Raw genomic sequence first — 25,129 nt, 5'->3', positions numbered from 1 at the left:
TGCGGGGTAGACAGAGGGAGCATGGGGGGTGGGGGAAAAAAGAGGGTCGGTCAGGTCGGAGGGTCGGGTTGGGTCAGAGGTGGGGGGGAAGAAGGGAGTTGGGTCGGGGGGGGGAGGGGGGGTGAAGGGTCGGGGGAGGGCAGGGTCGTGGGGGAGGGGGGGGTGAAGGGATGGGGGGGAGGAGGGGGGGGGTGAAGGAACGGGGGGGGGGGGGGGGAAGAGGGTCGGTCGGGTCAGAGGTGGGGGGGGAGGGCAGGGTCGTGGGAGTGTGAAGGTGTGGAGAGGTAAATCGACCGGGGGGGGGGGGGGGGGGGGGGGGGGGGGAGAAACTGAGGGGAATCGGAGGTTTCCCAGGCCCGAGTGGGCTGTTTGGATTCCGTGGGTCCTGTATCCTGCGTGTGTGTGTTACACTTTGCCCATCGGATTCAAACACAGCCTGGACTCACAAGTTGACTTTCTATGGCTGGAATATCGGGAGCTGCCCTACCTGAGCCTTCTCCCGCTTGGCCCGGATGAGCATCTCCTGGTAATGTTCAGCCACCGGGGTCAAGACGTCAGCCAGTTTGGCGCTGGGCAGGAGCAGGGCTTTCAGAGTCTTCTGGGCATCCCCTTCATCCACCGCCTCGTTAATCAGACCAATCGCCTTAATCCCTGGGAAACAGGAGCAGAAACCGTTGTAATCCTCCAGTACAACCGAGAGAGAGAGAGAGAGAGCGAGAGACCAAGCGGGAGAGGCAGAGGCAGAGGCAGAGGCAGAGAGAGAGAGAGAAGAGAGAGAGAGAGAGAGAGAAACAGACAGGGAGACACACCCAATGAGCTGCCTCGGAGATTAAACCAGCCTATACCCAGGCCATGCTGTGTCAGTTTGCCTCAGTGCCCCTGGGCGGAGATGGGGGGAATAACCCACCAGGTTCCAACTCCTGATCACGTCCCAGGAATGAGGGGTGTACGGACATTGAGTGTTGGCTGTGATGCCTTTGTTGCTGAATATCCCGCTGATCCTCACTTTGATCACACGTGAACGGTGGATGCTTCGGAACATAGGAATTATTAGATGAAAAGACTTGTCTATGCGTGTGTGTACATGTGTACATGTACGTGTACATACCACTCTCGGAGTCGAGAAGCCCAGCTAAAGGCAGAGGCTCAGGATCGGTACAGCCTATAACAACAACGGGGTCGGGGCCCAGGGAAGGGGCAGCACGGGCCAGCCCACACTGCGATATGTGAGCGCACTCGGTCCGTGCAGCAGAGCAGTCGTCCTGGTTAACCCTTGCCCCTGGACCAGGGCCTCGCTCTGTCAAGCCCGTGTGGTGGCTGGTGTGCAACGGTCACCCCACGTTAAAACAATCCACGCACAGGCATCTTCCACCCTTCAGGATGTAGTTCAGGACCTGGAATATTAGCTCCTTCATCGAAACACCTGTGAACTCATCCCTTTTTGGTGTGGAAACAAGTCATGCTCGATACAAGTGCTGCCTAATACTACATGTGTGCGTGTGCGTGTATGTACGTGTGCGTGTATGTACGTGCGTGTGCGTGCGTGCAAGGGGTGGGGGGAGGTGGGGGTTTATTGGGCTGGGTCGTGACGCACCCCATGGTCAGATAACCTGCTGGGGGGCGCACACACACTCACGTACAAAGAGCAGCCCCTTGGCCAAAGCACTGGAGGGGTTGCCCGTCTCCACGGCCCAGCACGAGTCAGCGAGTTCGAAACGTGGATAATCTGATGGGGACAGCTCAGCTGCTGAGACCACGGGTTACGGGCAGCATCCAGCACAATAGGTGCACAGCTGGGAGAGACGGACTGGATGAGTGAGTTGGTGAATCATTAGCCAAGGTTCCAGCTTGTCCCCGGCCACAGCAGGCCATTAAACAAGCTTGGTGAGAATTCTCACCGAGTGACACGAACCCGGTTGATTGGTTAAAGTGGGGAACAGGATCGTCCTAATATATATTCAAAAAAGAGTTAGACGTAGTCCTTACTACTAAGAGGATCACAGGGTATGTGAGAAAGCAGGAATGGGGTACTGAAGTTGCATGTTCAGCCATGAACTCATTGAATGGCGGTGCAGGCTAGAAGGGCCGAATGGCCTACTCCTGCACCTATTTTCTATGTTTCTATGTCCATCGGGAGCCCAGTTAGCTCTTCCCAGCAGCAGGGGGCGCTACAATTTGCCTCAGTGCCCGAGACCAGGGGCGAGAGACGAGTCAGGGGGTCCTGATCGCGGGACCACCACTCGGGAAGGCAGGCGTGCGAGTGTCAGGTGGGGAGGGATAATTCTCTGACACTCGGTGTCGAGGGGTCAGAGAAAACCTAAACCTCGGACTGGGCCCAGCGAGAGAGGTGACAACTGGATAGAGAATTGAACAACTCTATTGAGGCTGAGACTGTGGACTGCGTCAGGGTCAAAATAGAGGGAGCTGCATTCTGCACCAAACACTCTCCCATATCTTCACCTGGAAGTATTTTCAATGAGCACAAAACTCGCCAAAGATATTTCTAACTAACTTGGCCCCGTGTCCCCATCCTTGACTTACTGTCATGTTCCTCCTGGACCACCACGTTGACCCGATCCACAGATCCCTGGATATCATTCCAGGTGAGAAACTCATTGTCTTCTTCCCGAGCCTTGGCCTTCAGTCTCATCAGTTCGTCCACGTACCTACGACACAAAAAAACAACACACTAGAGCAGGGGATTGAGGGGCGATCTAATCGATGAAAGGACTTCAGAGGGCGGACTGAAACTCATTCCCTCTGGTGCGGGGGGGAACAATGGAGCAATAACCTGGAAATTAGAGCCAGGCCATTCAGGGTTGATGTCGGGAAGCAGTTCCTGTCACGAAGGGCAGTGGGAATCGGGAACTCTCTCCCCCAGAAAGCTGTTAAGGCTGGGGGGTCAATTGAACATTTCAAAACGGAGATTGGTCGATTTTTGTTGGCTAAGGGTGTTAAAGCTTGGAGTCAAGGCGGGTGCATGGAGTTAGGTTACAGATCAGCCCTGATCCCACTGAATGGCGGAATAGGCCCGAGGGGGAATGGCCTCCTGTTCCCATGGTTACAAAGAGCGCTCGCAGGGAGGGCCAACAGGAAGTAACGATGATTGTGCAGGACTGAGGTGGTGGGAAGCAGTTCAAGAGCTAATACAGGTTAACAGGAGGTCTAACGCACGATTCTGTGGACACTGTTTTGACAGGGTAGATACAGGGAGGATGTTTCCCCCGGGCTGGAGAGTCTAGAACCAGGGGTCACAGTCTCAGGATAAGGGGTTGGCCATTTAGGACTGAGATGAGGAGAAACTTCTTCACTCGGAGGGTGGTGAATCTTTGGAATTCTCTGCCCCAGAGGGCTGTGGAGGCTCAGTCATTGAGTATATTCAGGACGGAGATCGATAGATTTTTGGATATTAAGGAAATCGAGGGATATGGAGACAGTGCAGGAAAGTGGAGTTAGGTCGAAGATCAGCCGTGATCTTATTGAATGGCGGAGCAGGCTTGAGGGGCCGAATGGCCGACTCCTGCTCCTAATTCTTATGTTCTTATGTTTAGTTCTGCCAGCTTCCTTCAGGCCTGGTCAAGTGGACGCCAATTGCTGGGCTGCGGTCGCCAGGCCGCGGTTGCTAGGCCACGGTAGGCCTCAGGCTCCTACCTCTGTCCGTTGCCATCGTCCACGTTGGTGAGACCCGTCACCCGGTTGTGGAGCTGCCGCCACACACCGTTCACATCACCGGCGTCCAGAGCGCGGTTGATCAGCGCCACAGAGGACAACATCTCCACGGCAACGGCCAGCTCAGCGTGCGTCAGGTTACCCTAGGCCCAGAGACGTTTACAACATTTAATGCCTCTCCACTTCAACGAATAAGATCAGTCTCATTATATAATCAACTAAAAACCAGAAAGAATGGAGGATTCTGCCCATCAATCGCATTCTTCCCACAGCCCATGGACACTCTCCCCGATCCCAAACTCTACCCGCCCATTTCATCTCCCGAGGGAAAATTCAGTGTGAACGGTCCCAGACACCGAGAGTGAATCGAACAGAACATTGATCCACCCTCGCACCCCCACTCTTTCATCCTGGGCCGCTGCCGCCCACATGATCCCGCCCGATCCCGGCTCCACGGTGACGCCTCCAAGGACGAGAGTGAAAAGAGGAAAATTCAACGACAAGCAAGCACGAGAGGGAACAAAGGCGCTTAGAAAAGCGTAACACGAGGGGGGCAGGGTCAACACGGATTTCTGAAAAGGAAACCATCTTTGACAAATCTAAGAGTCTTTTAAAGGTTGGAACTAGTGAGGGCTGAGAGAAAGTTGTGCCGAGACGCTTAAAGAAAGACTTGCATTTATATAGCGCCTTTCACGACTACTGGGCGTCTCAAAGCGCTTCACAGCCAGTGAAGTACTTGTGGAGTGTAGTCGCTGTTGTAATGTGGGAAACACAGCAGTCAATTTGTGCACAGCAAGCTCCCACACACAGCAATGTGAAAATGACCCAGATCATCTGGGTTTTTTTAAAATGTTGATCGAGGGATAAATATTGGCCAGTTTGATAGTTGAGGGTTGAGGGTTAATAATAGACCAGTAATCGCCTGCTGCTGATATCTGTCAGTGTGGAATACCCCAGCGCGAGAGTTACCGGTCGTTGCAGCAAGCCAAGGGTTAACAGTGAAGAACAGTTTAGAATCGGACCAGAGGAGGGACTGCACTCCCTCCCTCCCTCCCCCTCCCCCCTCCCCCCTCCCGCCTCCCCCCCCCCCCCCACCCCCCAGAGACCACCCTCTCACCTCGTGGCTCTGCTGTTGCAGGGTGTGGAGCTCTCGCTGGTACAGTTCCGCCGCGAACGGGTGCACCTCCGGTAACTGCGCATCGCGATCCATCAGCTCCGTCACCGTCTCCTCCGCCACACCTTTGCGGACCGCGCCGTTGATCCGCGACACAGCTGCCAACACTGAAACAAGAGCCTGCCGTCAGAGTCCGTCCGGGAGACAGTCCCAGTGTGCTCACTTCACGGGACGCACCGTCTCACACAATAACGCACAAGATGAACTATTGCTGAATTCTGGAAGTTACCGTTGTAAATAGTAAGCATTCCCATTTCAGGCACTCAATATCCCCATCAAACACTCCCAGGGCAGGTACAGGGGGTTAGATACAGAGTAAAGCTCCCTCGACACTGTCCCATCAAACACTCCCAGGGCAGGTACAGCACGGGGTTAGATACAGAGTAAAGCTCCCTCTACACTGTCCCATCAAACACTCCCAGGGCAGGTACACGGGGTTAGATACAGAGTAAAGCTCCCTCTACACTGTCCTATCAAACACTCCCAGGGCAGGTACAGGGGGTTAGATGCAGAGTAAAGCTCCCTCTACACTGTCCCATCAAACACTCCCAGGGCAGGTACAGCACGGGGTTAGATACAGAGTAAAGCTCCCTCTACACTGTCCCATCAAACACTCCCAGGGCAGGTACAGGGGGTTAGATACAGAGTAAAGCTCCCTCTACACTGTCCCATCAAACACTCCCAGGGCAGGTACAGGGGGTTAGATACAGAGTAAAGCTCCCTCTACACTGTCCCATCAAACACTCCCAGGGCAAGTACAGGGGGTTAGATACAGAGTAAAGCTCCCTCGACACTGTCCCATCAAACACTCCCAGGGCAGGTACAGCACGGGGTTAGATACAGAGTAAAGCTCCCTCTACACTGTCCCATCAAACACTCCCAGGGCAGGTACAGGGGGTTAGATACAGAGTAACGCTCCCTCTTGCTGTTTGCAAAATAGCCATTGCATTGGAAACACTTTGGGATATTTTTGAGAGATGTTACAAGGCTTGTTATAAATACATGTTCCTGTCATACGAGTTTTGTTTCCGGAACAATCCATGCTTGATGATGTACGCATCATTTCCCACCACAGGATGTCTCATTGGCAAATAAAGCCGGTGATCGCTCAGAGTCACTGGCTGCAAACCTCTCCTTTCTCCCCTCACTTTATTCCCCCTTGTGCTGCGGGCAGCGAGGGTGGTGATGCAACGTACGACTGAAGTCACACACAGCGATAGAATCTCACCACACGGGAGGCCGCCATTCGGCCCATCGAGCCTGTGCCGGCTCTGTGAGAGAGTGATCCAATTAGTCCCACTCCCCGCCCTCTCCCCACAGCCCATTGTTTTCTTTATAAGTACATATCCAATTCCCTGTTTGAAAGTTACGATTGAATCTGCTCCCACCGCCCTTTCAGGCAGCGCGTTCCCGATCACAACTCGCTGCGGAAAAACCAGCCTCCTCTCTGGTTCTGTTGGCAACTGGGCCAACCAATGGCACTTGTTGGTGGAGCCTGTGTGAGGCAATAGTCCGTTCTCGAGTTTTCAGGTGGAACTCCTGGAGTAAGGGGACTTCCTAAATTACCTACGACCCCCACCCTAACCTTGGGGAGGGGGGGCCCCATAACCACCCAGTGGGGAAACCCCATCCTAAACACCGTGGCCCACCCTAATGTCCCGGGAGAGCTCACCCACCCGGGGCCTCCCCCCCCCCGCCCCCAATACCACCCGGGGACCCCCCCCCCGCCCCCCAATACCACCCGGGGACCCCCCCCCCCAATACCACCCGGGGCCTCACCCCCCCGCCCCCAATACCACCCGGGGCCTCCCCCCCCCACCCCCAATACCACCCGGGGCCTCCCCCCCCGCCCCCAATACCACCCGGGGACCCCCCCTCCCGCCCCCAATACCACCCGGGGCCTCCCCCCCCCCACCCCCAATACCACCCGGGGACCCCCCCCCCGCCCCCAATACCACCCGGGGCCTCCCCCCCCCCACCCCCAATACCATCCGGGGACCCCCCCCCCACCCCCAATACCACCCGGGGACCCCCCCCCCCGCCCCCAATACCACCCGGGGCCTCCCCCCCCACCCCCAATACCACTCGGGGACCCCCCCCCCGCCCCCAATACCACCCGGGGCCTCCCCCCCCCCCCAATACCACCCGGGGCCTCCCCCCCCCCACCCCCAATACCACCCAGGGCCTCCCCCCCCCCCCAATACCACCCGGGGCCTCCCCCCCCCCCACCCCCAATACCACCCAGGGACCCCCCCCCCCGCCCCCAATACCACCCGGGGCCTCCCCCCCCCCCGCCCCCAATACCACCCGGGGCCTCTCTCCCCCCCCACCCCCAATACCACCCAGGGCCTCCCTCCCCCCCGCCCCCAATACCACCCGGGGCCTCTCTCCCCCCCCCCCCAATACCACCCGGGGACCCCCCCCCCCGCCCCCAATACCACCCGGGGACCCCCCCCCCCACCCCCAATACCACCCAGGGACCCCCCCCCCACCCCACACCCGACCAAACCACGAGTGGCATCACTGGGAAGTGTTGACAGCAGCCGGTCTGTGCTGTCCATGCACGTCTGGAAGAAACACTGACCATTTTCCTTTGCCGACAACAGGATAGTCAAATTTAGTCACGACAGATATTTGTTTACATTTACATAACCACTCTGGCAGTTAAGGAGGCTCCCCACACAGGGGTGTTTCCGATACCGACTCCCACAAGGCAGCTGATAAGGTATCGCTCGGGAGATTGAGAGTAAAACGAGGCTCACCGAGTTGGAGGTGACCCGTGGACACGGGCTGGCCAGGAGGGAGGAGACTGAGAATTGGGATAAAGGGAACATTCTCTGATTGGCGGGCGGTGAGGAACAGTGCTCCCCAGGGATCGGTTCTGGGCCTCGGTGTTTCAGCGGGTATATCAAGGACCAGGGCGAAGGGTTAGCGAGCTGTATCTCCGAGTTTGCAGGTGACACTCACTTAGGGGCCACAGGAAGTTTGGAGACGGGAGGATGAAGTTACAAAGAGACGGACAGACGATGTGAGCGGGTAGAACTGTGGTGGTGTAGCAACCTTGGAGGCAATGCTCTCTGGGACCGAGAGCGGAAAATCAGAAATATGTTCTCAATGAGGAAAGGCGGGAATCTGTGGAGGAGCAGAAAGATTGAGGGGTGCAAGGACTCAAATCATGAAAAGCTCGTGGACTGATACAGAAAGTAATCAAAAAGGCTGATGGTATGTTGGCCTTAAGCCAAGGGGCTGAATACTCGGGGGTGGAAGATACACTACGGTTTATTCAGAGCTCGAGTCAGACCCCGTCTCCAGTCGCTGCGTCCAGTCCTGGGCCCCACCCCTCGGGGAGGGTATATCGGCATCGGAGTGGGAGCAGCGCAGATTCACCAGAACGATACCGGGGCTGAAAGGGTTAAGTTACGAGGGAAGGTTGCATCAGCTCGGGTCGTATTCCCTTCAGTTTCGAAGGTGGAGGGGTGAGTGATCTAATTTCGGAGTTTAAAAGGATTCGATCGGGGGTTGATACTGAGAAACTATTTCCCCTGGTGACCTGGTGGGGGGGGGTGGTGGGGGGGCGGGGCGGTGCAGGAGTCCAGAACAAGGGGACAGGACCTTAACATGAGAGCCCAGCCGTTCAGGGGTGATGTCAGGGAGCACTTTGTCACACAAAGGGCCGTGGGAATCGGGAACTCTCTCCCCCAGCAAAGAGCTGTTGAGGTCAGGGGTCAATTGAAAATGTCAAGACTGAGACAGGTGGATTTTTTTGTGTAAGGGTATTATGGGATGTGAATCCAAGGTGGGGTAAGAGAGGCTGAGCTACAGGTCAGCCACGATCCAATAGAATGACGGAACAGGCTCGAGGGGCTGAATGGCCCCCTCCTGACTCCGAGTCGACAGATACTCACTTTTCCTGAATCGATGAGCATCTCCGTTGGCTTGCTCCACCCCGAACTGTAACTCTTCCTTCGTCAGGGGCTCATTTGAACCTTGCTCCTGGGGGGCAGAGGATGATTGGGATAGAATGCAGAGATGAGCAATGTGGAGAGCACTTCAGTATGTTAATATATTTCAATCCAGAATTCATTCTCCTTTTTTCTAAATGCAGCCACAGTTTTGGCAAATGTAATAATTCCAGGTGCAATGCGAGACCTCCCAACTCGTAGAATTAGAGAATACAGCACAGGAGGATCCCATTCGGCCCTCCGTGCCTGTGCCAGCTCTGTGAGAGAGCGATCCAATCAGTCCCACGCCCCCTGCTCTTTTCCACAGCCCTTCAATTGTTTCCCCTTCAAGTATTTATCCACTTCCAATACAGCAGGCGGTTAAGAAGGCAAATGGCATGTTAGCCTGCAGAGCTAGGGGATTTGCGTATAGGAGCAGGGAGGTCTTACTGCAGTTGTACAGGGCCTTGGTGATACCATACCTTGAATATTGTGCACAGTTTTGGTCTCCTAATCTGAGGAAGGACATTCTTGCTATTGAGGGAGTGCACTGAAGGTTCACCAGACTGATTCCTGGGATGGCAGGACTGACATATGAAGAAAGACTGGATCGACTAGGCTTATATTCACTAGAATTTAGAAGAATGAGAGGGGATCTCAGAGAAACATATAAAATTCTGACGGGATTGGACAGGTTAGATGCAGGAAGAATGTTCCTGATGTTGGGGAAGTCCAGAACCAGGGGTCACAGTCTAAGGGTAAGGGGTAAGCCATTTAGGTCCGAGATGTGAAGAGAAAAAGATTAGTGAAGACAAATGTAGGTCCCTTGCAGTCGGATTCAGGTGAATTTATAATGGGGAACAAAGAGATGGCAGACCAGTTGAACCAATACTTCGGTTCTGTCTTCACGAAGGAAGACACAAATACCTTCCGAATGTACTAGGGGTCACTGGGTCGAGTAAGAAGGAGGAATGGAAGGATATCCTTTAGACGAGAAATTGTGTTATGGAAATTGATGGGATTGAAGGCCGATAAATCCCCGGGGCCTGATCGTCTGCATCCCAGAGTACTTAAGGAAGTGGCCCTAGAAATAGTGGATGCATTGGTGATCATTTTCCAACAGTCTATCGACTTTGGATCAGTTCCTATGGACTGGAGGGTAGCTAATGTAACACCACTTTTTAAAAAAAGGAGGGAGAGAGAAAATGGGTAATTATAGACCGGTTAGCCTGACATCAGTAGTGGGGACAATGTTGGAATCAATCATTAAAGATGAAATAGCAGCGTATTTGGAAAGCAGTGACAGGATCGGTCCAAGTCAGCATGGATTTATGAAAGGGAAATCATGCTTGACGAATCTTTTGGAATTTTTTGAGGATGTAACTAGTAGAGTGGACAAGGGAGAACCAGTGGATGTGGTGTATTTGGACTTTCAAAAGGCTTTTGACAAGGTCCCACACAAGAGATTGGTGTGCAAAATCAAAGCACGTGATATTGGGGGTAATGTACTGACATGGGTAGAGAACTGGTTGGCAGACAGGAAGCAGAGAGTCGGGATAAACGGGTCCTTTTCAGAATGGCAGGCAGTTACTAGTGGAGTGCCGCAGGGCTCAGTGCTGGGACCCCAGCTCTTTACAAAATACATTAACGATTTAGATGAAGAAATTGAGTGTAATATCTCCAAGTTTGCAGAAGACACGAAACTGGGTGGCGGTGTGAGCTGTGAGGAGGATGCTAAGAGGCTGCAGGGTGACTTGGACAGGTTAGGCGAGTGGGCAAATACATGGCAGATGCAGTATAATGTGGATAAATGTGAGGTTATCCATTTTGGGGATAAAAACACAAATGCAGAATATTATCTGAATGGCGGCAGATTTGGAAAAGGGGAGGTGCAACGAGACCTGGGTGTCATGGTTCATCAGTCACTGAAAGTTGGCATGCAGGTACAGCAGGCGGTGAAGAAGGCAAATGGTATGTTGGCCTTCATAGCTAGGGAATTTGAGTATAGGAGCAGGGAGGTCTTACTGCAGTTGTACAGGGCCTTAGTGAGGCCTCACCTGGAATAGTGTGTTCAGTTTTGGTCTCCTAATCTGAGGAAGGACGTTCTTGCTATTGAGGGAGTGCAGCGAAGGTTCACCAGACTGATTCCAGGGAGGGCTGGACTGTCATATGAGGAGAGACTGGATCAACTGGGCCTTTATTCACTGGAGTTTAGAAGGAGAGGGGATCGCATAGAAACGTACCGTATATAATTCTGACGGGACGGGACAGGTTAGATGCAGGAAGAATGTTCCCGATGTTGGGGAAGTCCAGAACCAGGGGACATAGTCTAAGGATAAGGGGTAAGCCATTTAGGACTGAGATGAGGAGAAACTTCTTCACTCAGAGAGTTGTTAACCTGTGGAATTCCCTGCCGCAGAGAGTTGTTGATGCCAGCTCATTGGATATATTCAAGAGGGAGTTAGATATGGCCCTTACGGCTAAAGGGATCAAGGGGTATGGAGAGAAAGCAGGAAATGGGTACTGAGGGAATGATCAACCATGATCTTATTGAATGGTGGTGAAGTCTCGAAGGGCCGAATGGCCTACTCCTGCACCTATTTTCTATGTTTCTATGTTTCCCCTTTTGAAAGTTACGTTTGAATTTGCTCCCACCGCCCTTTCAGGCAGTGCATTCCCGATCACAACTCGCTGCGTAAAAACATTTGTTTCCTCATCTCTCCCTCGAGTTCTCGCACCGATTGTTCTCATTCCCTACCTGTGCTTTCAGCTGCTTGTCGGAGGTGAGCTGCTTGAGGTACCAGTCGCAGTTGCCCTGCTCCAACCCCCGCAGGCCCAAGGCAGGCGACTTCAGGGCGTTGTACAACAAGGCCCCATCTCCCCGCTCCAGGGCCCCGTCCACACTCCGTAGGCTGGTCTGCACTGCAATCACAACAGGGCAACGGGTCAGTAACGTGCCGCACCAGACAGGGCTTCTGGGCTCAATGTAAACCGAGAACAGGTCGAGTCAAATAAATTTAGTACATGTGTTACGAAGAACTTCTTTACTCAAAGTGAGAATCTGTTTGCAATAACCCGACTGTCAGCTGTTGCTCAGTGGGCAGCACACTCGCCTCGGAGTCAGAAGGTTGTGGGTTCAAGTCCCACTCCAGAGACTTGAGCACATAAATCTAGGCTGACACTCCCAGTGCAGTACTGAGGGAGTGCCGCACTGTCGGAGGGGCGGTGCTGAGGGAGCGCCGTACTGTCGGAGAGGCGGTGCTGAGGGAGCGCTGCACTGTCGGAGGGGCAGTGCTGAGGGAGCGCCGCACTGTCGGAGGGGCGGTTCTGAGGGAGCGCCGCACTGTCGGAGGGGCAGTGCTGAGGGAGCGCCGCACTGTCGGAGGGGCAGTGCTGAGGGAGCGCCGCACTGTCGGAGGGGCAGTGCTGAGAGAGCGCCGCACTGTCGGAGTTGTCATTTTTTAGATGAGATGTTAAACTGAGGCCCCGTCTGTTCTCTCAGGTGGCCATAAAAGATCTCATGGCATTATTTCGAAGAAGAGCAGGGGAGCTCTCCCCGGTGTCCTGGGGCCAATATTTATCACTCAACCAACATCACTAAAACAGATGATCTGGTCATTATCACATTGCTGTGTGGGAGCTTGCTGTGCACAAGTTGGCTGCCACATTTCCCATATTACAACAGTGACTACACTCCAAAAGTACTTCATTGGCTGTAAAGCACTTTGAGACGTGCAGTGGTTGTGAAAGGCGCTATATAAATGCAAGTCTGGCTTTACTGAGGGCACCGGGATCCACAGTTTCTGCTTCTAATGGACAGCCCCGACTGTCGAAGGAGCCGACTCTCGGTGGGGCACGGGGGTTCCACGGGGACCCATCACACTCCGTTATCTCACGCAAGGGGCCGTTCCTCAACGTGCGAACCCAGGCTGTTCAACCGTGTGTGCATCGCAGACCGCCCCGACTCCGCCCTCGCCACAGACCCATAAGCTGCGGCCAGGAGTCAGAGCACTGGCTGACTGACCCCTGCCTCCCATGCCCTCCCCCAGCCCGTCAGATGCCCCCCTCTCCCCCCGACTTTGCCCCCCCCCCCCCAGGGTAAAGGCTTCGAACCATGAACGGGTTCTGTGGAGTTGTGACGCGAATCGAACTTACGGTTGACTTTATTGACGTTGCCCTGGATCTCGGCCTGTGTGAGGAGCTCTTCATAAACATCTCTCTCGTCCTGGGGGCTCCCTGGCACATCCTGCACAAAGAAAGAAAACACTGGAGACGTTTCAGGATCCTGCTCCTTTCCCTCACGCGAGAACACAAGAGATAGGAGCAGGAGTCGGCCATCTGGCCCCTCGAGCCTGCTCGGCCATTCAATACCATCATGGCTGATCTGATCTTGGGCTCAGCTCCACTTCTCCAGGTCCTGGGCCCCACAACCCCCTCAGGTACCGGGCTGCAAGAGGCCTCCCGTTATCCGCGAGCTGAGACACAACGTCCCATTGCACACAACAGATATCCCTTGCCCTGAGCAGCATCACACCTTACATCGAGAGCGCACGGTGCCAAGGGACATAGGACTCACCAAAATCAGCTGGCCACCAATGTTCTCGGTCATTGCTATTTCAGGTGCGGGTCCCTTGGCGGTGAGTGCCAGCATCTGTGCCAGCGTTCGAGCTGGTGCATGGGAACCCACCCTCTCCCATCGCTGCCCAGCCGCTTGACACAGGAGCAACGTTGGCGATAATGGTCACGAGAATCCTTCAGCAATTGTTGGGTCAGCTCAGACTGTATGGCACGATGCTGGTTAATAGAGAAGAATCTCACACGCCCTATATCACCCTCAGACACACCACCCAGACTCGGGACAGGAGGTGGGGGCAGGGGGGAACGGTCCATAGATCATGAAAATGTCATGAACAGGTGCAGAAAGTAATGAAAAAAGCGAATGGGATGCTGGCCTTTATATCGAGAGGGGGTATATAAGTAAAATACAAGGGGGTAGAAGTTATGCTGCAGCTGTACAAAGCCCTGGTTAGACCCCACCTGGAGCACTGTGAGCCGTTCTGGGCCCCATACCTTAGGGAGGGTATATTGTCTTTGGAGGGAGTGCTGTGTGGGTTTACCAGAACGATACCCGGACTCCAAGTGTTAAATTATGAGGAGAGATTATATAGACACGGGTTGTATTCCCTGGGATTTAGAACGTTACGGGGTGATTCGATCGAAGTTTTCAGGATATTATAGGGAACAGATAGGGTAGATAGAGAGAGACTGTTGCTGCTGGTTGGGGAGTCTAGGACCAGGGGGCAGTGTCTAAACATTCGATCCAGACCTTCCGGAGTGAAATTAGGAAACACTTCTCCACACAAAGGGTAATAGTTGTTTGGAACTCTTCCGCAAACGGCAATCGATGAGAGATGAGTTGTTAATTTTAAATACGAGATTCTTCGATTTTTGTTAACCAAAGGTATTAAGGAATATGGTGCAAAGGCGGGGATATGGCATTAGGTCACAGATCAGCCCTGATCTCATTGAATGGTGGAACAGGCTCGAGGGGCTGAACGGCCGACATCCTGCTCCTAGAATCATAGAAATTTACAACAGGGAAGGAGACCATTTGTGGGCCGGCCGACAAAGAACTCTCCAGGCTATGTTCCTGTGTTCACGCACGGTATATCACCCTCACACACGTTAGATGCCCATGTAATTTACACACACGCTCACACACGTGACGCACACATAGCACAAACACACCATAATCACCCCCCCCCCCGATTCACCCCACCCACCTCCCCCCGACCGACCACCTCCTGACCCCCCCCCACCCCTCTCCTCCCCCTGACCAACCAATCCCCCCCCCCCCACTTTCAACCGACCCCCCCTCCCCACACCCCCGCCCACCTTATTCCTGGCGTTGACCGCCTTCTCGTGCTTGGCGCTGCTCAGCGTGTTCTGGTACTGCACGCTCTGACTGGAATCCAGGTTGAGCAGCATGGCGTTGGGGTTGTTCATCGCCGCCAGGGTCTCGGAGGGGACGCCCTTCTCCACTGCATCGTTGATGGCGATGACGGCAGCGTGCACTGTGGGAGGGCAGGGAGGCACGCCTCAGTTAGCAGAGTGTCATTTTCGAAAATCGGAATCAGAATCGGATTGTCTACCCGCTCTCCCCCTCCGTGACCTCGCTCCTCTGTCTCTGTAACCTCCTCCTGTCCCACAACTCCCCCCAACCAAGAGATCTCTGCACACCTCCAATTCTGGCCTCTCGCACACCCCCAATTTCCATCGCTCCACCATTGGCGGCCGTGCCTTCAGCTGCCTGGGCCCCACGCTCTGGAACTCCCTCCCCAAACCTCTCCATCTCTCTCTCTCCTCTAAGATGCTCCTTAAAATCTACCTTTTTGACCGAGCTTTTGGTCGCCTATCCAAATATCTCCTTATGGGGCTCGGTGCCAAATTTTGTTTGATAATCGCTCGTGTGAAGCACCTTTGGGATGTTTTACCACATTACAAGGTGCTATATAAATACGCAAGTTGTTTCTGGCTGTCGCTGGGTCGAGTTCTACAGACAGGAGCTTTCCTGAAGGGTCGCTCGTCGTGTCGTCACGGCGATCGCCAATCCTCCCCCAGCCCGAGTCAAGGTTCGCGATCAGGACTGGTTCGACCCCTGACCCCTCTGGGGGCGCTGTGCGATTTGTCAAAGCTCCAATGCCGTCTCAGTTGGGGACGTGAAGCACTCAGAGAGTAAAACCGAACAAAACAACAGGGCCCCCAACCCACCAGGTCTGAACCCCGACATCACTTACAGGCAGCCTCGTCCACAGACAGCTCATTGGCAAGAATTCCCCCGATCTTGCTGAAGGCAGGCATCTGAATCCCATATTTCTCCAGCTCCCGCTTCATGTTGTTGATTTCCTCCTCTGCAACCGACAGGTGATAGACAGACGGGGGTTAGGGACGCAGTTCGACAGTGACCCCTCCCTACCGCCCCTCCCTGTCCCCTACCCCCCCTCACCCCGCCCCCTCTCCCTACCCCTTCCCACCCTCACCCCTCACCCTCTCCCTGCCCCCCCGCCCCCTCTCCCTGCCCCTTCCCCCCCCCGCCCCCTCTCCCTGTCCCCTGCCCCCCCTCACCCCTCACCCTCTCCCTGCCCCTTCCTCCCCCCGCCCCCTCTCCCTGCCCCTTCCCCCCCGCCCCCTCTCCCTGCCCCTTCCCCCCCCGCCCCCTCTCCCTGCCCCTTCCCACCCTCACCCCTCACCCTCTCCCTGCCCCCCCGCCCCCTCTCCCTGCCCCTTCCCCCCGCCCCCTCTCCCTGCCCCTTCCCCCCCCGCCCCCTCTCCCTGCCCCCCCGCCCCCTCACCCCTCCCCCCTCCCCATCCCCTCTCCCTGCCCCCTCACCCCTCCCCCCCCCATATGTCGTGCTCTTACTCTCCCCGCCCCCGCCACCCCACTCTGTCCCCTCCCCCATGCTCATCCCCCAACCCCTCTCGCCAACTTTCCAGGATCCAAATGGAGGGAAGTTGAGGAAGTGGGAAGTTGAGGAAGTGGGAAGTTGAGGAAGTGGGAAGTTGAGGAAGTGGGAAGTTGAGGAAGTGGGAAGTTGAGGAAGTGGGAAGTTGAGGAAGTGGGAAGTTGAGGAAGTGGGAAGTTGAGGAAGTGGGAAGTTGAGGAAGTGGGAATGGTCGGGCCGATCAAGTGTCGGCTGCAGTGACATTACAAATGGATTGAAGAAATGAATGGCTTCACTCCCTGGGAGGGGCGGCCAGGGAGTTGCCCCTTCACCGAATTGCAAACCAACCCACTCCCCAAATCTCTCATTTCCCTCATCCCCAAAAGTGGGTTCCCAGCTCTGGGGACAGCAGGACTTCCCTGACGGGGGCAGAGCAGGGAGCTGGAGGGAGGGAGGGGTGTGTTTTATAAACAGGCTCGGTAGTTTATGATTCAGTGGGTTTACATACAGGCAGTCCGAGTTGCCGGACACCTCCTGACTCCCCATTGTGTGCTTTGTTGCCTTTGGCTGTGCTGCAGCGATTGTGTACGCACCGCTCCAACAACAAGACACATTGGCTCAGGGACAAGATTTAAAAGCAGCCTCAACACTTGGTGTCTGATGGACGTTATCTGCGTTTTGCACCTTGACTGGCGAACCATTAGCGACAGCAGACTGCGAGTGCTCCGCACTGGAAACAACTGATTACATATCAGCCTCGCTACCCAACCCCGGCAGGCGTCCGACACTCGGAAAAGCAGCAGGTTACTGATTCACTCCCCAGCCTCCTCGCCTGAAGGTGCCAACACTTGCTGAGTAACAGCTCCACCCCTGCTGCCCGCCCCGTCAGTGCCTCTCCCAAATGGACACCCCGGGGGCTGGGGCCACACAGCAGGTGGGGCGCGAGGCCATTGTGACCCAAACAGATCCCTGTCCTCCCGCTCCACCTACAACCCCATCGTGAATTCCCCCTCACCTTCCAACAAAGCATAAAAGCAGAGCAGTCCTGCTACAACTGTACAGGGTATTGGTGAGGCCACACCTGGAGTACTGCGTACAGTTTTGGTCTCCGTATTTAAGGAGGGATATACTTACATTGGAGGCTGTTCAGAGAAGGTTCACTCGGTTGATTCCTGAGATGAAGGGGTTGTCTTATGACGAAAGGTTGGGCCTGTACTCATTGGAGTTCAGAAGAATGAGGTGATCTTATTAAAACATATAAGATTCTGAGGGTGCTCCACAGGATAGATGCAGAGAGGTTGTTTCCCCTCGTGGGGGAATCGAGAACTCGGGGGCATAGTCTCAGAATAAGGGGTCGCCCATTTAAGACGGAGATGAGGAGGGATTTCTTCTCTCAGAGGGTCGTGAATCTTTGCAATTCTCTGCCCCAGAGAGCTGTGCAGGCTGGGTCATTGAATGTATTTAAGGTGGAGATAGACAGATTTTTGAACGATAAGGGAGTGAAGGGTTATAGGGGGCGGGCGGGGAAGTGGAGCCGAGTCCATGATCGGATCAGCCATGATCGTACTGAATGGCGGAGCAGGCTTGAGGGGCCGAATGGCCGACTCCTGCTCCTATTCCTTATGTCATTGAACAGCGCTCAGAGGTGTCAACCCTGGCTGATTTACCTCTTCACAGAACAAGGGGCTGTTAGCCCAATCTTATTGCCCAACAGGTTGAGATCACCGAACTCAGCACTTCTCCCGACACTCTGACACAGGCCAGGGACCAGAGAAACTTTGGCAAGGGAGCAGGCCATTCGGCCCATCTTGCTGGTGCCAACTCTTTAACTCGAGCTGCCCCAGCTCCCTGCTCACGCCTGGTCTCCTGTGATCGAAGGAGTTGCTGCTCGCCTTCACCGAGGAGGATGTTTTGTGAGCCCCTGTTCTATGTTGAGTTAGTTGGGATAGCAGTGGGTGGGGGGGCTACGGGGTGGGGGGGCTGGTGGACAGAATTAGTCTCAGTTTCTGTAGGTCAGGGAGAGACAAGAAACATATCAGCATGGGGTTCCTCGATAACTGACCACAATCTGTCCTAGTGATGTTGAATGACGGATAAATACTGATCAGGACAGGGGGGAAAACTCCCCTGCCCTTCAAAATAGTGCCGTGGGATCTTTTACATCCACCTGAGAGAGCAGACGGGGCCTTGGTTTAACGTCTCATCCAAAAGACAGTACCTCCGACAGTGCAGCGCTCTCTCAGTACTGCCCCTCCGACAGTGCAGCACTCCCTCAGTACTGCCCCTCCGACAGTGCGGCGCTCCCTCAGTACTGCCCCTCCGACAGTGCGGCACTCCCTCAGTACTGCCCCTCCGACAGTGCAGCGCTCCCTCAGTACTGCCCCTCCGACAGTGCGGCGCTCCCTCAGTACTGCCCCTCCGACAGTGCGGCGCTCCCTCAGTACTGCCCCTCCGACAGTGCAGCACTCCCTCAGTACTGCCCCTCCGACAGTGCGGCGCTCCCTCAGTACTGCCCGTGCGGCACTCCCTCAGTACTGCCCCTCCGACAGTGCAGCACTCCCTCAGTACTGCCCCTCCGACAGTGCAGCACTCCCTCAGTACTGCCCCTCCGACAGTGCGGCACTCCCTCAGTACTGCCCCTTCGACAGTGCAGCACTCCCTCAGTACTGCCCCTCCGACAGTGCAGCACTCCCTCAGTACTGCCCCTCCGACAGTGCGGCACTCCCTCAGTACTGCCCCTCCGACAGTGCGGCGCTCCCTCAGTACTGCCCCTTCGACAGTGCGGCACTCCCTCAGTACTGCCCCTCCGACAGTGCAGCACTCCCTCAGTACTGCCCCTCCGACAGTGCGGCACTCCCTCAGTACTGCCCCTCCGACATGTTGCAACCAAAGACCATGTGCAATGTGCTGAGGATCTTCATGGTTTGGAACAATCTGGGATAAAACTGAGCCATCCTCACCTGTGAAAGCAACTTTTCCATAAAGGTCCTGAATCTGTGGGGCCAATCCCAGTTTAAAGAGGTACAAACTGCAGAATACAAGAACATAAGAATTAGGATTTGGAGTAGGCCATTCGGCCCCTCGAGCCTGCTCCGCCATTCAGTAAGATCATGGCTGATCTTGAACTTCAACACTTTCCTGCACTGTCCTCATATCTCCTTAATATCCAAACTATCGATCTCTGAATGGTCAGGATAAGTCAGGGAACGTCAGAGCACAGGCCACTCCGCTCCTGCCCTGTCGCTCTGCCCCACTCCCCAACTCTCTCCCAGCTCGTGCTCTCCTGGCCTCAGTACCCGCACTGGTCAGTGGTCAGTCTGGACAGCGGGTCTCACTCGGCCCTCGGCCGATGACCACACCCACACACTGTCGAGCAGAGTGGGGTGTCCCCGGATAGCGATCGGGGAGCAAGACCCCAACAGAAGGGCTGGCGGCTAGTTGGAGCCCACCACCGCGGGACCCTGCACAGCAGCAAGTGTTTGAGGGACGTTACCCGGGGCTGGCTCGAACGGCAGAGGCGAGGACTGGTGATTGGTTGGGTTTGGTTGTGAAAGGACTCCGACCTCCCCAGTCACTGATACCCCTGACTTGAAGGGTTAAATTACCGGGAGGGATTCCACAAATTCAGGTTGTATTCCCTGGAATTTAGAAGGTTAAGGGGTGATTTGATCGAAGTTTTCAGGATATTAAGGGGAACAGATAGAGAGAAACTGTTCCCGCTGGTTGGGGAGTCTGGGACTAGGGGCACAGTCTAAACATTAGAGCCAGACCTTTCAGGAGTGAAATTAGGAAATACTTGGACACACAAAGGGTGGTAGAGGTTTGGAACTCTTCCGCAAACGGCAGTTGTTCATTTTAAATCTTAGATTTTTCTTTACCAAAGGTATTAAGGGATATGGGCCAAAGGCGGGTAGATGGAGTTAGGTCGCAGATCATCATTGAATGGTGGTACAGGATCGAGGCGGGGGGGAATGACCTCCTCCTGTTGTTGTGGTCCAGGTTCCTGGTGATCGTTTCGGGCTGACAAGAACTGAAATTTCGGTTAATACAGAACTACTGGAGGAACGCAAAGAGTTAACCATCGATCTCCGCCTAGTAATGCACAAGTATGAATTTTCTTTTAAGAGTGATGTTGTGCCTGCTGGGGTATGAGTCCGAGACCCTCCTGTATCCCAAGTGCAAGGCAAGACAGTGAATGTTAACAGGCTATTCGACTACAGAAGGCATTGCGGCCAAGCACAATCCTCGGAGAAAGAGGTCTCAATCTTGGGGCGAGCGAGGGGAGAGGGAAAAAGAGGGTGAGGGGGGGAGGGAAAGGGGGAGGGGGGGAGGGAAAGGGGGCGAGGGGGGAGGGAAAGAGGGAGCTGAGTGCGAGCGGGGGAGACGGGGCGAGAGGAAGATGGGGGAGGAGTGGGGGGGGGAGGGAGGAGGGAGGGGGGGGAAGGGAGGAGGGGGGGGAAGAAATGGTGAGGGGAGCGAGGGGGGGGTAGGGGAGACAAGCGAGGGGGGGAATGGGGGAAAAGGGGGGGTGGGGAGCGAGGGGGGGATGCGAGGGCCGATCGGACACAGAGTGGGACAAGAGTCCACGACTGGCAGGGGCACAGCTCCTGGCCAGATGTTGCCCTCAGTGTAACCCCAGTAACGAGCGCGTTGCAGTCACTGAATAATCAGCCTGGCATTTCCTGAGCTGCGCTGCGTGGCCAGGGCCGGGAATAGCAGCCCTGGGAAATAATCAGCCCCCACAACAGGAAGTGACTGGATGGAGACAAACTGCTCCTTTATACACTGACCCAGGAAGCCTCCGCGCTCTGCTGCCCCAGTGTCACGGGACCCCTTCAGCTCGGAGGCTCAATCCAGCCAGGCTGACCAAAGAACCCTGCTGTCCCGCCGCTATCGAAGGCAGCAAGCCCCCACTCGGGATTCAGCGGTGGTTACTCCTCTCGACGCGCTCGGACCTCTCCTTCCTCCCCCGATTTAACTGTGCTGCTTGCTGCTCTCCTGGAGCCTGGTCCGAGCTCGAGTAATGTTGGAGGATCTGCCTCTGGCCTCAGCACCAGGGACAGGAACGTTAGGGACGGGCTTAGCCATCACAGGTGCACACATTACAGCATCGGTCCCCTTGCTGTAATGTATGAACAGCAAGACTCAATAAAACCCCGGCCAGTTGGGTTTCGGTCACCCACGATGGGGCAGGTGGCTGTGAGCCTGGTGGATGAACCGGTAATGTGCAGTGTGATTGTTAAACCTTTGTTAATAAACCAACTAGTTCTTAATAGCAATGAATTCTAACCAAAGAATACATGACAAATTCCAATCAGCATTGGTAACCTCTGGAAAACAGGTCCCGACGCACCCCTGGTCGAATAGTCCGCTGAGATCCCTCGGCTCACTCGCGGGCATGGCGTGCCGGAGTGCCACAAGCTCTGAGCCTACGGGAAGTGGGGTGGTGAAGGAGCAGAATATCCGACACATTAAAACCTGTCCCCCCCGTCATCCCCCCTCAATATCACACTGACTGCCTCAACCAGCGATCAAACCCTGCCCGCTCATCTGTTTCTGAACCAGGTTATTGGAAACCTCCCTCTCGACAATATATCGGCGGGCTCAGAGTGCTTGTCCTGCAGAAACTCGGCCCCAATCAGTCGGAAAATGTTCCCTTTGTCCCAATAACTATATTGTAATAAGATTGAAGAAAGAAAAAGTCTTGGATTTATATAGCGCCTTTCACGACCACCCTGGACGTCTCAAAGTGCTTTACAGCCAATGAAGTACTTTTTGAAGTGTAGTCACTGTTGTATTGTGGAAAACACGGCAGCCAATTTGCGCACAGCAAGCTCCCACAAACAGTACTGTGACAATGACCCGGATAGTCTGTTTTTTTTGTTATGTTGATTGAGGGATAAATATTGGCCAAGACCCTGGGGATAACTTCCCTGATCTTTGAAATAGTGGCATGGGATATTTCACATCCACCTGAGAGGGAAGACGGGACGTGGGTTTAAGGGTTTAACTCCTTCAGCACTGCACTGGAGGGTCAGCCGAGATTTTTGTGCTCAAATTCCTGCAGTGGGACTTGAACCCAAGGCCGTCAGACTCAGTCGGCGAGGGTGTTGCCCACTGAGCCACAGGCTGACAATTGTATACTCCAGACCTGGCTGCCTGTGTCCGTCTTTCAATAGTGCTTGCTTACTACAGAAATCTTCCAATAGTCTGCACAGCCTGAAATACTGCCCGTGGATCTGGTTAGATATTTAAAGCCAAGTACAGGGATTTCAGCTGCTGGAAGGGAATGCATCGATCCCCGACGATACTGGCCGGTCGTGCCGTGCCGTGCCGTGCGTAACTCCGCCACCGCTGTTGCTGCGTGCGGCAGCTGGGGGTCTCGGACCCCGAGCACTGAGTGCAGCCCGCAGTTTGCCCCAAGGTTGGGAAGAAGCGTCGAACGCTCCAGCAATCTGTGTCCGGGTTTGTTCACACATGGCGGGATATCGAGGGCCCGTGGGCGATTGGGAGTGGGGTCTGGGCTTCGGGTCGGGACGTCTGCTCATCGCAGGACACGGAGCGCCCGAGGGAGCAGCGCCCGACAGCGCTGACCGCGAGCACCCTCTTCACTTGTGATACGCCTGAGAGCGGCACTCTCTGGCTCAACAGGACGTGACACATACAAGCCCCTTGCTCCACACCGACATAGACGCAGGACCTGCTCCAAATCAGTTGCTGCTACTCTCCCCGGGACGCCAGAGGTAGCAACTGAACTGCTTCTGGGCAACCCGCTGATCGCTTCTCACCTCTGGTTTCGCTGGAGCCTCACAATCCCATTCCCACCCTCCCCCCTCCGGGCAGTATGCTCCCCTTGATCGCCCCTCTTTTCCTGCTGGCACCGTCTCCTGTAGTTCCGCAAAGGCACCGGCCACCCTGGGCAGCAGTGAACGACAGTGGGCTATTCAACTGCAGAGGCAGCACCACCCAGTTCAATGCGGTCTGACATCCACGCACAAGGAGCAGAAACTTTGTACCATCTTCCCTCTTCCCTCACCAAGGGGCACCACCATTAGTAACTCGTACATATAGCACAATGAAGTCAGCAAGTTTCAATATTTCTAGACCATCACTGGCAGACTTTTAATCACCGACACGGATGGCTCACATTGAGAGGAAATACCTGAGAGCGTGGATACAGTAGATACATCGGGGCATGTTCTTACGGTCATAGATGTCTGTAGTTTCAGGGTAAAAGATCTACGTCAAAAAGAAACATATAATTGTAAATAAACCAGCTCATCGAGCCTCCCTTCTCCCTCACAGTTCAATACCACACACTCTTAAAAGTATAAATAATTTAGAATGTAAACTGAAATAGCAACCAGAACATCAGTAATCCCCGACGGAGCTCACACAGGAAACAATTGGAAATCCAGTCACTCCATCCTGGGCTCTGACCTGCAATTAGACTCTAACTGACCTTACCCAGTGTTTACTTAATGCTGCTGTCCTCCAAAACAGCGCGTGCTGCATGAGTAATGCTGCCGGAGGTCGGCTAGCATACCGACAGCGTTCTGTTCCGACTTCATGCTCAATTCTATCTCAAGCAACCTTTTGTTGACCCGGATGTTACTGTGAAACATTGCAACCTCCAGTGCATCGTGAGCAATGCCACAGGAGATCAGTTAGTAGATTTTTAAAAAGAGTCCTGCCTCCAACATATGTCTGTCACACTCCAGAAACCACACTTCGAGGGACCGCTCGATGTTACAGACATGAAAACGACCTTAGAAAGAGAAAGTCCCACATTGAATCCTGGATTCAACAGACCTGGAACCCGAATTTTTCAGGCTGTTACAGTAACCTGGATTTGTGGGTCGGGAGCTGCACAAGTGGCCGGACGTGAAGAAACACAGATCTCAGGGGGGTTGTGGGGCTGGAGGAGATGACAGAGATAGGGAGGGGCGAGGGCCATGGAAGGATTTGAACACAAGAATGAGAATTTTGAAATTGAGGTGTTGCTGGACTGGGAGCCAATGTAGGTCAGTGAGCACAGCGGGTGATGGGTGAGCAGGACTTGGTGCAAGTTAGGACACGGGGCACAGATGGTGATGAGTGAGCGGGACTTGGTGCGAGTTAGGACACGGGGCAATGAGCACAGCGGGTGATGGGTGAGCGGGACTCGGTGTGAGTTCAGACACGGCGGGGGGGGAGGGGCAGCCGAGTTTTGGATCACCTCTAATTTACGTAGGGTAGAACGTGGGAGGCCAGCCAGGAGTGCGTTGGAATAATCAAGTCTAGCGATAACAAAGGCACGGATGAGGGTTTCAGCAGCGGTTGAGCTGAGGAGAGGGCGGAGACGGGCGATGTTACGGAGTTGGGAGTGGGTGGTCTCAGTGATGGTGTGGATGTGTGGTCGGAAGGTCAGCTCGGGACTGAACAGGACGCGAAGGTTGCGAAGAGTCTGTTTCAGGACCTGGAAACCACAGTGACTTAACTTGTATGTGAAGAGTACAGTTTACGAAACAAAATCAACTTGGTGAAGCTTCGTACAGAGGTGAAAGGTTCTGATGGGTGAGTTCTCAGGTGACTGTACAGTCCAATACAGGAATTACAGTCTCTGTCACAGACAGTGGTTGAGGGAAGGGGTGGTGGGACAGGTTTGCCGCACGCTCCTTCCGCTGCCTGCGCTTGGTTTCTGCATGCTCTCGGCGACGAGACTCGAGGTGCTCAGCGCCCTCCCGGATGCACTTCCTCCACTTAGGGCGGTCTTTGGCCAGGCACTCCCAGGTGTCGGTGGGGATGTTGCATTTTATCAGGGAAGCTTTGAGGGTGTCCTTGTAGAGTTTCCTCTGCCCACCTTTGGCTCGCTTGCTGAGTAGGAGTTCCGAGTAGAGCGCTTGCTTTGGGAGCCTCGTGTC

General features: G+C 54.7%; 1 protein-coding gene across 1 annotated transcript in view; it reads right to left on the bottom strand.

Moving 5' to 3' along the window:
* Nucleotides 1-457: 457 nt before the first annotated feature.
* The window catches only part of LOC139243975 (ras GTPase-activating-like protein IQGAP1), a gene marked incomplete at its 5' end in the record, with an annotated part of 35,823 nt that continues 11,151 nt past the window's right edge, over nucleotides 458-25,129 (bottom strand). Inside the window, 11 exons of the mRNA XM_070870928.1 lie at nucleotides 458-651; nucleotides 2,542-2,666; nucleotides 3,652-3,812; nucleotides 4,787-4,950; nucleotides 8,749-8,836; nucleotides 11,543-11,706; nucleotides 12,940-13,030; nucleotides 14,680-14,858; nucleotides 15,582-15,695; nucleotides 19,187-19,254; nucleotides 23,389-23,465. Coding sequence (XP_070727029.1) covers nucleotides 458-651; nucleotides 2,542-2,666; nucleotides 3,652-3,812; nucleotides 4,787-4,950; nucleotides 8,749-8,836; nucleotides 11,543-11,706; nucleotides 12,940-13,030; nucleotides 14,680-14,858; nucleotides 15,582-15,695; nucleotides 19,187-19,254; nucleotides 23,389-23,465 — 1,425 coding nt within the window. The remainder of the gene's footprint in view (nucleotides 652-2,541; nucleotides 2,667-3,651; nucleotides 3,813-4,786; nucleotides 4,951-8,748; nucleotides 8,837-11,542; nucleotides 11,707-12,939; nucleotides 13,031-14,679; nucleotides 14,859-15,581; nucleotides 15,696-19,186; nucleotides 19,255-23,388; nucleotides 23,466-25,129) is intronic.

Source organism: Pristiophorus japonicus, unplaced genomic scaffold (genome assembly GCF_044704955.1).
Source record: "Pristiophorus japonicus isolate sPriJap1 unplaced genomic scaffold, sPriJap1.hap1 HAP1_SCAFFOLD_1940, whole genome shotgun sequence".
NCBI classification, from domain to species: domain Eukaryota; kingdom Metazoa; phylum Chordata; class Chondrichthyes; family Pristiophoridae; genus Pristiophorus; species Pristiophorus japonicus.
This window is presented reverse-complemented; position numbering and strand designations above follow the sequence as displayed.